The following is a 15,261-nucleotide window of genomic DNA, read 5'->3' as shown; positions in this document are numbered from 1 at the left end:
TGGGACATATCGCTTCCCCTTTCATGTTCAAACGCTCTAACCGCTCCAGAAGACGGTATTCAATGACACTTCCTTTCTCCAAGTATAAAGAATATCAGAACAACCTATGCAACCTTAGGGAAAGCGTTGCTAAGAACTACACCTCTAGCATATGATTTAGGTGAACTTGCCACAACCTTAGCGTTTTGAAAAACCACTCTATAATACTAGTCTCTAAAACCACTTGGTTCGCGAGTTTTGGGCAGAACCTATACATCCTCAGGGGAAGCATCACTACGGACCCCCCCTCGAGCATTATGATCTAGATGGGCCTGCCAAAACTTTAGTGATCCGCAAAACCACTCGATAATACTAGTCTCCAAAACCACTTTCGTTTGTGTTTTGGAATGCTCTGATAGAAAGTAATTAGGAGTGCTGCCTCTTTTTGATAGAGAGAAACTATCATAAGAGATTATTTATCTTTGGGGGAAGTGTTGCTAGGGACCCCCTCTCAAGCATGTAATACATCTGGGTTTGCCACATCCTCAGTGTTCTGTGAAGCCACTCATTAATACAAGTCCTCAAACTGATGGATAGAAAGGAAACCCGCTGTTGGACAGTTGCCTTACTATTATTACTTGCTAAGCTACAACCCTAGTTGGAAAAGCAGGAAGCTATAGGCTCAGGGGTCCCATTAGGGTAAATAACCAATTGAGGAAAGGAAACAAAAAAAAATCAAAATAGATATTTCCTATATAAACTATAAAAACTTAAACAAAACAAACGAAAGAGAATTTAGATAGAATGATGTGCCGGAGTGTACCCTCAAGTAGGAGAACTCCAACCCAAGACAGTGGAAGACGATGGTACAGAGGCTATGGCACTACCCAAGACTAGAGAACTATGGTTTGATTTTGGAGTGCCCTTGAAGAAGAGCTGCTTACCATAGCTAAGAGTCTCTTCTACCCTTACCAAGAGGAAAATAGCCACTGAACAATTACAGTGCAGTAGTTAACCCCTTGGGTGAAGAAGAATTGTTTGGTAATCTCAATGTTGTCAGGTGTATGAGGACAGGAAAATCTGTAAAGAATAGGCCAGATCATTTAGTATATGTGTAGGCAAAAGGAAAGTGAACTGTAACCAGAGAGAAGGATCCAATGTAGTTCTGTCTGGCCAGTCAAAGGACTCCATATTTCTCTAGTGGTAGTATCTCAATGGGTGGCTGTTGCCTTGGCCAACCTACTAGTACCTACAAATGGCACATTCAAGTCTTTATACATTCTCGCACTGGGTGTTATGGTGACAGCACTATCATGACCTGACTGACAGTTTTCACAGGACATGTGCCATTTCCAGCCCCAGGCCTCATTACTCGGATATTCTTGGGTAGAAAAATCGCTGATGCTGATAATGATCTTCATTAGACTTGAAGCCTGGCCTGGGGATTTTCATCCCAATGCAAGTAGGTATGCCTCAATTTCTTTAGTATTCATTGATATACTAAAAAATTGCTCTCCTGTTTATCATGTAACACTTGATGTTCATACCACCTCAACCCTGGCGAAGACTACCTTTTGGGAACTAAACAAGCAGCCTTTTTATGAGCTGACTATTCCGTTCCTTGGCGGTCTCTAAGATCACTTACATTTGTCATTAGTAACTTTATCAGAGAAGATTTTTATCTCTCAAGAATCGGAAGTTTGGCCTTGCCTCTTTACGAGCCGGCTACACTATCCTCTATGATTCGCGTTGATCTCTTGCTATTATTTATTGTACAGTAATTAGATCTTTCCTCTTACCTCTTCCTTTCATGGAGACTTCCTCCCTCCTAAGGAAGACTCCCCAAATAAATGACTTAGAAGTTTGTATTCATGTAAGAATAAACTACAAATTCTATATGCAGTAATTTGTATTTTTCCTAGCCATACAAACCTGAGTTATTTACCAAAAGTCTCACCTCAACTGCCCTGCAAGTGTTTGACCAGGTTAGTGTTGTGAGCAGACATAGTGAGCAACGTCCTGCATGCTCCTTATGCATGTGCTGTGTTTACTCAACACGAAGCAAAACATTGATTGACCGGTCGTAGAAAATAGGATTACTGTAGTAACCCCATATAAATGACTCAGGTTTTTTTTAGCTTGGAAAAATACAAATTATATAAGATTTATAGTTTTTATGTGCCTTGTTCAACACTACATACTTTATAGTTGCATATGTTCAAAAAGTAATGTTTGTATTCTATCCAGGTCTATCTTGATACCATGCGAAGTACAGAACTACAACAAGTATCTTACATTTTGTGTTAATAAGATTAGTACAGCTTTATATCAAATTGGCCAGAAATATTAAAAGTTTTATCCTGTTAGTTAGAAGAATATCACAAATTTTTAAGTAATTTGTATTTTTCCTAACATACTTACCTAGAACTACCTTCTTAGGAGTTACTGGTTAACTCTACCTAACCGACCAGCTTTTTGTATAGTTTACCCTCTTCCCGTTTTCTATGGGGTCAACCTCTAGAATACAAGAATTAACCCTGAATATAAGTTACTAAGAGTTTTAGAATAATGAAATTTTAGCTACGTAGAATAGAGAATTGGAAAACTATTTGTTATCAAATTATATTATTTATGCTCTTTTTCCAGGATATTATAAATGAATCCAAATTTGAAGACAAGTTCAAAGTAGTAGTTGAAAGGGATGAAACTGGTGCTATTATGAAAGTGAAACGTAGAAGGGCATTAGATGATCCTCTTTTGCCAGCCAAGAAAAGAGCAAAACTAGAGGCACGAGAAGCGATAAAAAAGGAAAAGAAGAAGGTAAGTAAATTAACTCAGTATTGTTAATTGCTTTAAAAGTACAGTATTCATTCAAATTACAGAAATATTTCAGTGTTTTTTCATTATACATACAGTATGTTATATTGTTTCTAACAGAGCTTGGTGACAGGAAAAATAAAGACATGAGTTTTACTGAATTTAATTACTCTGCCCAGGAATTGCACCTCCTCACCAGATGCCAGTAATTGGCATTTGTTTATACCATCTTTACTTTTCTTCATGTTTTTATCTCATGAACTGGTCAACAGGCCTGGAACTATTATCTGATAAAAGTAAATTGATTTAATATGGCTTTACTATTGTGGTATTGTATTTTATTGATTATTCTTGGTTTACTGAATTTTATTCTTGTAGAGAGGTTATCTACTGGCCTATGATCCACATTGAAATAGTGTAAATTGTACATAGCCCTTGATGCTGGACCTGAAAAATGATTACTCCAACACTTATACAAACCCTTGTTGTTTACATATGAGAAAATAATAGAGCAAGCTGGAGCGCAGGTCTAAACAACTTTTGATGAGGTGTCCCCAACTGTACTGGTTGTTACCAATGGGTAGTGGGGAAGCACTGCTTCTCCCTTAGTCACTAAATTCCACTTTGATTTCAGCCGCGGTCGAGAGTGGGCATTCTTTTCTATGATCCTGGAACTTACTCATTATTTTTCGCTTTTTCTTTCGTAGGTGTGTGGTGTGTGCGTGCTTGAGGATGCACAATATGAGGATTTGTCCTGGCGTAGTGCGCCGCTCTTGCGTGTTTATGTAAATAATGGAGACAGATCCTCACCAGCTTTACTCTATGTGTAGAGGATATTCCTGTATGCCGGCTTCTTCATGTGAAAAGTGTCACGAGTGGCTGTCTTTCCAGTAGGAGCAGAATGCCAGGAGGAGGAAGAAGTCTAAAAGGGATTCTTTGCCTTCAAGGTCTTTCTCTATGTCAAAGAAGTCCCGACTTCGGTATTTTTGTAGTGAATTACATGGCAATGTAACCTAGGAAAAAAACTACTGTTTCTATAAGAAAAAATTACGATCTCTTCAAAAATGACACTCGTTTCCGTCGCAAATGAATAGTTTCAGAAATATTTAAACATCTATATCCTCCGATAATGGGGGACAACCAGTGGGAACTCGGGGTTTTGGGTGGGGAAAACATACTGGGGAAACGAAATATAATTGTTTTCCTATAGTAAATAACGTGAATTAAGCAAATTTGATGTTCATTTCAATCGGAAACAAACAGATCAACCAATTTGGATAACTTTGAGATGCACGGTGTCACTTCTCTTACGAACGAACGATAACATTAGCAACGTTACCAATAATACACAGTGTTACCAACGTTGACGTATGGTACACAAAGTTACCAACGTTCCATATATTAAATAATTTCTCCATATAAGTTTTACTCAATATATAAAAAGTACAAAAAGGGCACAGAACCTAACAAACCCACCTAACCTAGCCTAGTAGTATGACAGGTCACAAAATAACATTTGATCTACTGTACATCGGACGTTGGCAGCACTGGTTACTGTATTTTTTCATGACACAATCTTTGTAACGGCGCCTCCAAAGTTTATCCAGATATACTGTTTTGTATTTTCCTCCGGTTATTATAATTTCAAGAAGGTAATGTATAGAGAAGAAAAGGCTTGTTTTACGTTTATATATCGATTCCTCAGTATGTTTTCCCCACCCAAAACCCCGAGTTCCCACTGGGGGTCCCCCATTATTGGAGGATATAGATGTATATATATTTCTGAAACTATTAATTTGCGACGGGAACGAGTGTCATTTTCGAAGAGAGCGTAATTTTTTCTATTAGAAACAGTAGTTTTTTTTCCTAGGTTACATTGCCATGTAATTCACTACAATGAAACCCCGACTTCTTCCTTCCTCTCCTGGTATTGTCCCCTCTGCTTCTCCTTGTTCAGCCTCCTCTGGAGATCAGTCGAGCAAGAGCTGTGGCCATTTAACCATCAGGCAATTATCTGATCAGGAAGCTCTTCCCCGCTCCCCTAGTGAGGGGGAAAAACCTTCATCCAAGAGGCATTGTGTCTCTTGTGGCCTTCCATGGGACTTTTTGGTGCGACATTGAAGGATAGACTACTGGATGTGTTGGTTCGTGGGGCTCAGCTAGACAGTGTTTGTTCCTGGCAGGGTTGGCTTTTGCACTCTCCCTTCTATAGCTGACAGGACGTAGTCCTTCCTGCTCGGTTTCTTACACCCACTCCTCGAACATTTGTCCTCCGCAGCAGATCCTCTCCCATCTGAGGATTTGCGGGGTTGTGCTATTCTGAGCTTGCCAACCCTTCGGGGACTTTCGGCAGACGCCTTCACAAGCGCAAGAGAGAGTCCATTTCCCTAGGTAGTTCAGGAGCGCCAGCGCAACTTGTCGCCTGTGTCCCTTAGCTCTTTGGAGCTCTTGGATGATCGCTCTCGAAATCTGCCAACTGACTAGTGTGTCCCCCAGCATACAGTGGAGACTGTACGCTTGCCAGGTGAGATTTCAATTACGCTCACCTGCCTGGGTTAAGTGCGCAGCGCGTCATCTGCTTGCACGTCAATCTCATCAACCTGTGCCTTGCGTGCTCACAGCTTCTTACGTATGCTCTACCTACCAAGGTAGATTACACTCCTACTGCTGTGCACTTGGCTCACCTTTATTTGGTTTGCGTGCATCCGGGATCAGTTGAGCTTGTCTGGACGATGGGGTTAGCATACGCAAACCAGTCACTCGCTCCTGTACACAGATTTGGCAGCTAGTCACAAGCCAACATCCTCTTAATGAGAGAATGCCTTGATGAAGTTATTGAGCTTCAGCACGGCATATCATTCCCGTGCTGAAACTTTGTGACGGGCAAGAGGGCTCTTGAACTTGGGGAAATTGCTCCCCCAGTTTGAATCTAAATTTCTCTCTCTCTGATCTTTTTTACCTCTTAATATTATTTCAACCTTTTCCTAATTTTATAAACTTTCTTTCGTGTTGCTGTCCCAACTATATGAGTAAAATTTTCCATATGTATATGTGTATATATGTACATATGTATGTATGTTTTTTTTTTTAATGGCGAGGATGTTTATACATCCGTTATTACCACTGGCGTGGATGTTTCTACATCCATTATTGCCACTGGCGTTGATGTTTCTACATCCGTTATTGCTGCCTGCTTTGATCAATGGGAGGAGGCGTCACGGTTAGGAGGTATTTACGCTCAAAGCTATATGTGAGAGTATTGGACGATTTCAGCCATCCCGAAGATGATTTGGACCTTTTTGGAGTAACTATACAGTACTGTACTCAAGTGTTGGGTCTTCGGAATCCAGGGGGATCCAGTGTTTGAGGTAGGACTCTCGGCTTCTGGCCGAAAGCCCATTATTACAGATATGGGGAGGATAATTCCATAGTTCCTTGGTCTCGGTCCTAACAGGCAGGTTCAGCTTACACCTGTGCCTCTATATCTATTTTGGTGCTATCCTTCGTGTAGGGTATGGAGTGGACCATCTGGAAAGTATACTCTCATTGTGCCAATAGTGGAGAGCGTAAATTTCCTTTCCGACGTTTGATACTTTTTTTATATTCTCTAGCAGGTAAATCACAACTCACTCACAAACGACAAACTACTCTCTGAAATGGATCTTTCCAATGACAAACCCCCCTCCCTTGGATATGTTGAATCTCCCCCGATACTGTTGACGACCTCTGGCAAGTCTATTAAGGAAAATTCTGTCGATGACCTCGGAACCGGAAAGGACCATTCTACTGATATTCCAGAATTGTGTAATTTGGGTAACATGAGGAAACTTTAAATCCTTCATGTTACCCAAATTCCAATAGACACAAACTATGATAATCTATATAAAGAATTTGAGTGCTATGGATGCATAAATGAAATAAGAATGAAAGATGAAGAGTTAAAATGGGATTCATAGGTATCTTACAGCAGTAAGTAATATTGATATTAAAATAAATAACTTAAATGTCATGGCTGCTCTCTGCTATAAGGTACCAAAGGATTTGGATGTATATAGGCCTGCGGACTGGTTGGAACAAGACGCTGATCAAGTTATGCCAACTCAGAGAAAGCCGAAACCACCAATGTGGCTTGCAGCTGATTCTAAGGGAGTTACAGGGAATTATTTCAAAATATGAAAATTAATTCAGAAAAAAGTAGGAACTATTATTCAGGGAGATATCTTGTTTTGGAAAAAATAGTTTCTTTATCCTTGCCAAATCAAGCGCACAATCCGTAATATTGTCCAACCTGAAAACAAGTAATGATGATATGTTAGATGTCAAATCCCACCCAAATTTTAGTTACGTTAGGGAAGTAGTTTTTAACAAAGATTTATATGAATTTACAGAAGAGGAGATACTGACCATGTGTCCATTAAATGTATGTTAAGTACACAAAGTCCCAGGTACATCAATGATTATCCTTACTTTCCAGGATGCTGATGTACCTTTCCATATTACTATTGAAAATTAAATGATTGAAGTACGACCATTCAAGCAGAAGCCACTGCAATGTTTTAATTGTTTTAAATTTGAACACCCATCCAATGTTTGCAAAAATTAAAAAATGTGTGGTATTTGCTCCAAATTTTACCGCGCAGAATGTGCACTAGAGGCCAGGTGTTTAAATTGCAACTCGAACCATAAATCCATTGATAGGACCTGCGAGTTGTAAAAGTGGGAAGAAGCTGCCCTCAACAAATCATATTTAGAACATATAAGTGTGGGACATGCCAAAAAACTATTAAATAGATCATATAGCTTTGCTAAAGCATTAAAATCAAACCCACCTAGTACTACCAATAGTTCAAAATAAAGAAATATACCATCTGATAAAAAGCTGAATGATGTAAACATATCACCTCCTGAGGCTTTACCACGGTGTATTGACATTGGGGCATTGCCCACCTCTGTACAACCTTTGTCCCACAATACAAAAAATAGTACAAACCTCTCTCAGGCCATGTCCTTGCCTGATTTGATGGAAGTTCCACTTACAAACAAATTGCCTGATGCACCTTTAGTGGGAAAGGTGCAAAAACCTAGAACCTCACCATCTATTAATCGTAAAAGAGAGAGACCTCCGTCTCTCTCAGCCCCCTCCACTAGAAATATTAAAGTTATGACATCGAAGGAATTTGATTATTTGTCTGTTGATGTTTCTGATGAACCAGAAGATAACTTGAATAAATCAGAAGTTCAAGTTGAGGTCCACCATCCGCCTCAACAAATAGATCAAAAGGACACAAAGAAAAAGACAAACGTAAAACACAATATATCTAGGCCATCTCTTCAGAAAATCATGTTAGATTAAAGACTGCAAATGGGAAGACATCATCCAAGATGTCTTCCAAAAATAATCCATAGTTTTCTCCTCCATTTTGCAATGGAATTATCAGGGTTTAAGGGCCAAATATGAACTTAAGCTTCTAATTAATGAGCATTCCCCCATAATTGTATGTCTACAGGAAAGGAAGCTTGATGCTAGCACACCTTGCCCTCGACAGTATGTTAGTTGTAGAACACCATATAATCAACAAGCAGGGAGCCATGACAGAAGTCTCATGTACGTTCGTCGAGATATTCCCCAAATATCTCTATATATCCGTACACCTCTGCAGGAAGTGGCTGTACAGACTGATATAGCGAGAAAATATACAATTTGCTCTGTACATGCCTCCAAATGATAACATATCGTATAATAATTTAGTAGAGGTGATTCAACAACTCCCTCAACCTTTCCTTTTACTTAGAGATTTGAATGGTAAACATCCTTTGTGGGGTGATCTTTCAGCAAACACCAAGGCAATATTATATCATCGATTGTGGAAAACGGGGATGTCGGACTCCTTAATACAGGGAAGCCCACACACACATCCATGTTCAGACAGGTACCTTGTCATGCTTTGACGTTTCAATTGCAAGCTCTAACTGCCTTCTTGATTTCGATTGGAGGACATTAGATGATTGGCCTACTAGTGATCATGCACCAATCATTAAAAATACCAACAATAGTCCACCTTTACAAAGATTGCCACGATGGAATCTTGACAAGGCAAACTGTGTTAAATTTTGTGAGCTAAGTAAAATCGAGGGGAGTGCAGAACAGTTTGAAAGCATTGATGATGCCATAGACCTACTGAATGGAACTCTCCATACAGCAGGAATCAATTTGATTCCCAAAACCACAGGATTATTCAAACGATGACCAGCCCCGTGGTGGTCTTCAGGATTAACTGTCTTGCACAGAGCCACCAGAAAATCTCTTTTGACTAAATTGCGTAGACGCCGTACTGAGGAAAATATGATAACATACAAAAAGTGTAGAGCACAGTTCCGTCGTGCCATGAAAGAAGCTAGGCGCCAATCGTGGGCATCTTTTGTTTCCTCGGTCAACAGTAGAACACCACCATCTTCTATATGGAGGAAAATAAAACAGATTGTAGGCAAATTTACCCCAAACCCACCACCAGAGATGGAGGTGAATGGTCAGTATGTGACTGAAGCAAATGATGTTAGCAATGCCCTGGCTGATCATTTTTCAAATATGTCATGCAAGTGTGAAAGAGCTCCTGGTCACTAGAATAGGAGCATTGAAGAAAAGAAAATTTTAAATTTTGCAACAGGAAGGGAAGAGTCGTATAAGTCTCCTTTTACTAAAAGAGAATTTGATTCCACACTTGATACTTGTAGCGATACAGCCCCTGGACCCAATGGAATTCCATATGCAATGATTAAACATGTACCTTTTAATACAAAGTTATTTATTTTAAGTATTATTAATATAATATGGCATGATCATAGTTATCCAAGTGTTTGGGAACTAGCCATTATTTTAGCCTTTGTAAAACCCAGTAAGGACAAGTTTTTAGCAGCAAACTACCGACCAATTGCATTGACATCTTGTTCATGTAAAATTATGGAGAAGATGGTCAATGCAAGACTGACGTGGTACCTTGAAAAGAAGGATATTTTATCACCTATTCAGTGTAGATTCAGAAAAATGCACTCAACGACTGATGTGTTGTTACAACATGAATCCTCTATTTGTGAAGCCTTTGCTTCGAAACAGCACCATGTGACAGTTGTTTTTTACTTTGAAAAGGCATATGATACTACATGGAGATATGGTATACAGTACTTGAAACCATTCATGAATTGCGATTAAGAGGAGAGCTACCACTGTTTATCCAATCATTTCTTTCACATAGAGTTTTTCAAGTGAGAGTGGGGGAAACTCTTATCAGAGAGTATACCTCAGGGTAGTGTGCTGAGTGTAACCCTGTTTGCACTAGCAATTAATGGGATATCCTCAGTCATTCCCCAGGATGTTCTCTCAACACTATTTGTGGATGATCTCTCCATATCATTTGCAGGAGCTAGAATGGCAATGGTTAAGAGAAAACTACAACTCTCAATTGACAAAATTATCCAGTGGGCCGATATGAATGGATTTAAGTTCTTGATAAGTAAAACTGTTGTTGTCCATTTCTGTTGTATTTGGGGAATACATCCAGACCTGGATATATACATTAAAGGTCAACGGATCCCATGTGTAAGTGAAGCTAAATTTTTAGGCTTGATATTTGATTGTAGATTTACATGGGTTTCTCACTTGAAAGCGTTAAAAGCTAAATGTCTTGAAGCTCTGAATCTTTTGAAAGTATTGTCCCATATATCATGGTGGCAAGCTCTGAATCTTTTGAAAGTATTGTCCCATATATCATGGTGGCCAGACCGCAATACTATTTTAAAATTATACAAGGCCATGATTTCTTCAAAAATTAGTTATGGATGTGAAATATACTCCTCAGCCACCCCAAGCAGATTAAAGATATTAGATTCAATACATCTTGCTGGTATTAGATTGTCCACAGGAGCGTTTAGAACTTCTCCTATCACAAGTCTCCTTGTTGATGCTGGAGAATTACCTTTAGACCTTTACCAAAAGTCTTCTATTGTTCAGTATTGGTTGAGGTTGCAAAGACTTCCTAATTCTTTAGCCTATCAGACTGTAAGCCTTGTAAAGCACACATCATACTTTGAGTTGCACCCAAAATCTCCTCAACCGTATGGTTTTCGTGTTAAACAATTAATAAACAGTCTTGATATAATTAGAAGAAATGTGCTTCCATTTAAGGTATCATCAATGCCTCCATGGAAATTACAAGAGGTATTTGTTTGTAAATACTTTATTGTAGTTAAAAAGAATATGACTGACTTAGAATCCAGGTTTCTTTTTTTGGAGCATGTTGCAGAACATAGGGGATCGACTTTTATATATACTGATGGCTCCAAATCTGATGTTAGCGCTGGATTAGGAGTACATAGTAATGGTTTTAATTGTAGAGGTGCACCTCCTTTAACAGCTTCCATATTTACTGCCAAACTGTATAGCATACTAACCGCTATTGAAAAAATAGCGTTGGAGAAGGAGGGTAATTTTACAATTTTTAGTAATGCAAGGAGTATCCTTCAAGCTTTAGAAGTTTTTAATTCTAGTAACCCTTTAGTTTTAAAGATTTTAGAATGGCTTTTTATTATTGGACTGAGAGGTATAATGGTTTGGTTTTGTTGGGTTCCAGCACATGTAGGTGTGTCTGGGAAAGAGAAGGCAGATTTACTGGCGAAGAATGCTGCATCCGAGTTGCTACCAAGAAAGTATCCCATTCCCTGTAATGATTTCCTACCTAACATCAAGAAATTGTTTTGTAATAATTGGCAACAGCACTGGGATAATCTGGATGGCAATAAAATGAGAGAAGTAGCAAATGTCATATCTCCTTGGAGGTATAACATGATGCCCCGAAAGTGGGAGACATCTCTTTGTCACCTCCGCATTGGTCACACTCAGTTGACACACGAGTTTCTGCTGAAGGGCCAACACTACCATATTGCGACGACTGTTTGGTACCTTTATCAGTGAGGTATTGGTTGACCGAATGCCCCAATTATAATAACTTAAGAAATAGATATCTGTTTGAGGCTCGAGGTGAGGATGGCAGGTTCATCCTTGCCAAGATTCTTGGAAATGATGTGTCCTACTATGCGAGCGGCATTTTTAAATTTATTTCAGAAGCAGGTTTTCTGAAAACTAATTAACCTTTATAATGACATCTTAACTTTTATGGTTTACTTTTATTTTTAAATATAATAAATGATATCGGCGTCAATGACCATAGATGTCAGGATGCCAGAAAACTTTATATCAATCAATCAATCAATCAATCACCAGCCAACAGCAGTCTAGTGAGGCTCACTTATTGCAGATCTTCAAAATGGCCTCTGCCTCCATGCCAGCTTTGAGAGATCCTGCAGTCTCATCCAACTTATTCAAGACTGTTTCAGGTCCTTTGGAGGTATCATTGTCCTCCCAAGGCTCTGAGGCTCCTTCAGATTCAAGGCTTTGCCGTACTGAAGGGAGCAGGAAAGTTCATGATAGCAAGGCCGCCTCAGGTGCCAGCTCCCGAAAACACTCCCTCCGAGCATGTTTCCAGGTTACAGCAGCACCTGGAGAGACAAAAGTTCAAGCTTAGGGCCTCTAAACTTAATGCTGTTTGGGAGGATTTAGGGGTTTACTCTATTCAACTCAATCAGAGGCTTTCTGTGTGGTACGCCAATATAGAAATGTACTAAAATAGCCCTTGCTTAATTATGAATAATAACTAGAATTACAAGTGTCTCAGTTGATGGTGGGGTGAGATGTGAGGAGAGCTATGTCCCTAAGGTTGGGAGTGTCTGGGCCTTAGAGTATTGCCTCACATAGGGAATGTCATGTAATTATGTGTGGTAACATAAAAACACACTTAAATAGCCTTTACACAATCAGGAATGAAGTCTAGAATCCCAAAGTCTTCGTTGGTTGTCGGAAGAAATTATTGAAGGGAGGAGAGTTTTTAGTGAAATATCCTTAGGTGTGATATGTGACCATGTTTTGTACTTTTTGTTAGAAAAACAAAGGATTTCAGCTTTCATATGATTTACATATGTAAATGATGTATCTGGTACATCATACACCATTGTACCTGGCATGTCTTGACATTCAATATACGTCATCGTAGTGAAGAGATTTGGGTACATTCCCAGAAATGTAATACACTCTTTAGGCAACTCCCTCATTGACTCTGCCACTAGTTTTGCCAGTTTGGTCAAAAAGTGAGTTTTCTGGCCAGCACTGTCATTCTGAGCACCGAATCATCAAAAAAACTGTAGTAAAAAAGAAAACCTAAAAACTGTAGTCAAAAAGAAAACCTAAAAACTGTAGTCAAAAAGAAAACTTGAAAATTGTAGTAAAAAAGAAAACCTCCAGCATCTGATATTGCTTCTTCCAAGGTATGAAGAGCAGTCTTGTATGGCATCAGAATAACGTTCTTTTGGAATAGCTGGGGGAGATGCCCTAAGATTGATCTTTGAATGCCACCAGGTTTTCTAACTCGATCTCATTGAATGACAAGGCCCTATATTTATGCTGAAAACATTTGACTCGGGCCAGAATGCACATCCATCACCGGATCCCAAGGGTTACCTACTGAATCCCCTCCTCAGTGTCCATGGCAGAAGCCTCTCTGCTGTATCCCCCTACTACTGAGCCTTCATGACTTGGAACAGAAGGAAAGGCTCCCCCTGGACCCTTCCTTGGAAGCTGGGAACCCAAAGGCCCATCCACAGCCAAATCCCAAGAAATGGAAGGCAGAGACCCTATTGGAGCCTCCTTGAAAGCTGATACCCCAAAGATCCAGCCATAGCTGAATTTGCAGGAATGGAAGAAAGAGTCTACCATGTAGTTCTCTTGGAAGTTTGTAACCCAAAGGTCCAGTGACATCCGAACGCAAAAAACTATAAAGAAGCTCTCCATTACGAGCCTTCCTTAGAAGCTGCTAACCAGAAGGCCCAATCACAGCCAGATCCATGTTGGCTAGAACTGGAATGTTAGTTCCTTTCTGAGACGCTCTCGTGATGTCACTTGTAGCAGATGAACTTTAGGCTGCTGAGGTGCTGTGGCAAGTTTAAATGAGCCTCAACTTGCAAGGTCTCCCCTATGCACACTGGTACACTGGCCACAAAGCAAGGGAGACAATATTTCTTTGGTAATCATGTTATATTGGATTCCCGTTCTTGCCTTTCATAGGAAAGTCCAAGGAGACCATACAGCACTTTAACCCTAAAAATAGATTATTTCTATACTGTACTTATCTGGCATTCATATACATGACCCCTCCCCTCCTTAGCCTCCCCACTGACCAGTGATGTCAAGAGGTTATTGAACTAGTTTCAACAGCTTATTTGGTACTATTGCCATACACTGCCATATGATCCTAATTCTACACTAGAGGGACAGGATACCACAATTACAAGGAAAGAACACAGGAAATTTTTAGTTTTAGGGTAGATGTCGACATTTAATCTGCTTCAAGAAAAAAGTAATATAAACATCAGTTGAGTAAGAAATTAGTAAATTTTTATTCCTAAGGGTGTACAAAATTCAGAGTAATTTATATGGGCTTTACTCTAAGTCAATTATCTACGACCAGAAAAAGGGAAAGGTGCCTAAATAGTAATTACTGTATATAATAGGTTATTAGGCATCTCCAAGGCTAGGAAGCATCACAAGCAACTGTGAGGCAGAGTCAATTTTTCTCCTGGTCGCATAGAGACGGGTCTTTCCTTTTCTACTCTAATGATCATTGGAGAGTTACACGCTGGATTACCCTTTCAGTGTTCATTTAATACTTCCTTATTGTGTTTTACCTTGCATTTTGCATTATGAACAGTATTACTAGTGTTATGCGGACTTACCCTGGGCATGAAGACTGCCCTTATGGTACTCTCATGAGCCGGGTCGGGGTAGATCAGCATCCCCTTGCCCAAACTGCCATGATAAGTGGTATTCCTTTGAATTTCTATGTGATTTTTCTATGGAGTGGCCATCTGCCAAGTGGGAGAAATATCATGCCCATTGTAAGATGCCTCTTGCTAAGGGTGGGGACCGTTAGCGAGATTCATCTAAGAAGAGTAGAAACTCCGGAGGTGGAACCTGTATGGGATTTCCCCTCTAATAGGTTCTTTAGCTTCAACCACTACCGAAGATCTGACCCGACTTCTCAGGGCAATGGCACTAAGGGAGCGGGAGGGTCCAGTGTTTGTGACCATTGGCTCTGCAGATCCCACTGCACAGAGCGAAGGTGCATTTTTCCGAAGAGGACTAGTTTCTCCAAGGGGAGCAGATCTCAGGTCTATGTTCACAGGAAGAAAGGACCTTCCACATCAATTACTTGGAGATGAAATCAGTTTACTTGGCATTACTCCACTTCTTGGAGACCCTCAAAGTTAACTCTACCCTACCCGCTCTGTCAGCTGGCAGTGGGAATCCATCATTGGCCTTAAATCAGTGCAGTCTCACTCTGACACACTTTATTCCTGGGAACA

General features: G+C 39.8%; 1 protein-coding gene across 1 annotated transcript in view; it reads left to right on the top strand.

The window, feature by feature from the left end:
- LOC137647107 (coiled-coil domain-containing protein 137) overlaps positions 1–15,261 on the top strand; it is an 83,275-nt gene that overhangs the window by 52,570 nt on the left and 15,444 nt on the right. The window contains exon 4 of the mRNA XM_068380342.1: positions 2,626–2,799. Coding sequence (XP_068236443.1) covers positions 2,626–2,799 — 174 coding nt within the window. The remainder of the gene's footprint in view (positions 1–2,625; positions 2,800–15,261) is intronic.

The sequence above is a fragment of the Palaemon carinicauda genome, chromosome 1, assembly GCF_036898095.1.
Source record: "Palaemon carinicauda isolate YSFRI2023 chromosome 1, ASM3689809v2, whole genome shotgun sequence".
In the NCBI taxonomy this organism is placed as follows: domain Eukaryota; kingdom Metazoa; phylum Arthropoda; class Malacostraca; order Decapoda; family Palaemonidae; genus Palaemon; species Palaemon carinicauda.
Note: the sequence above shows the minus strand (reverse complement) of the source record. Positions and strands in the feature narration are given on the sequence as shown.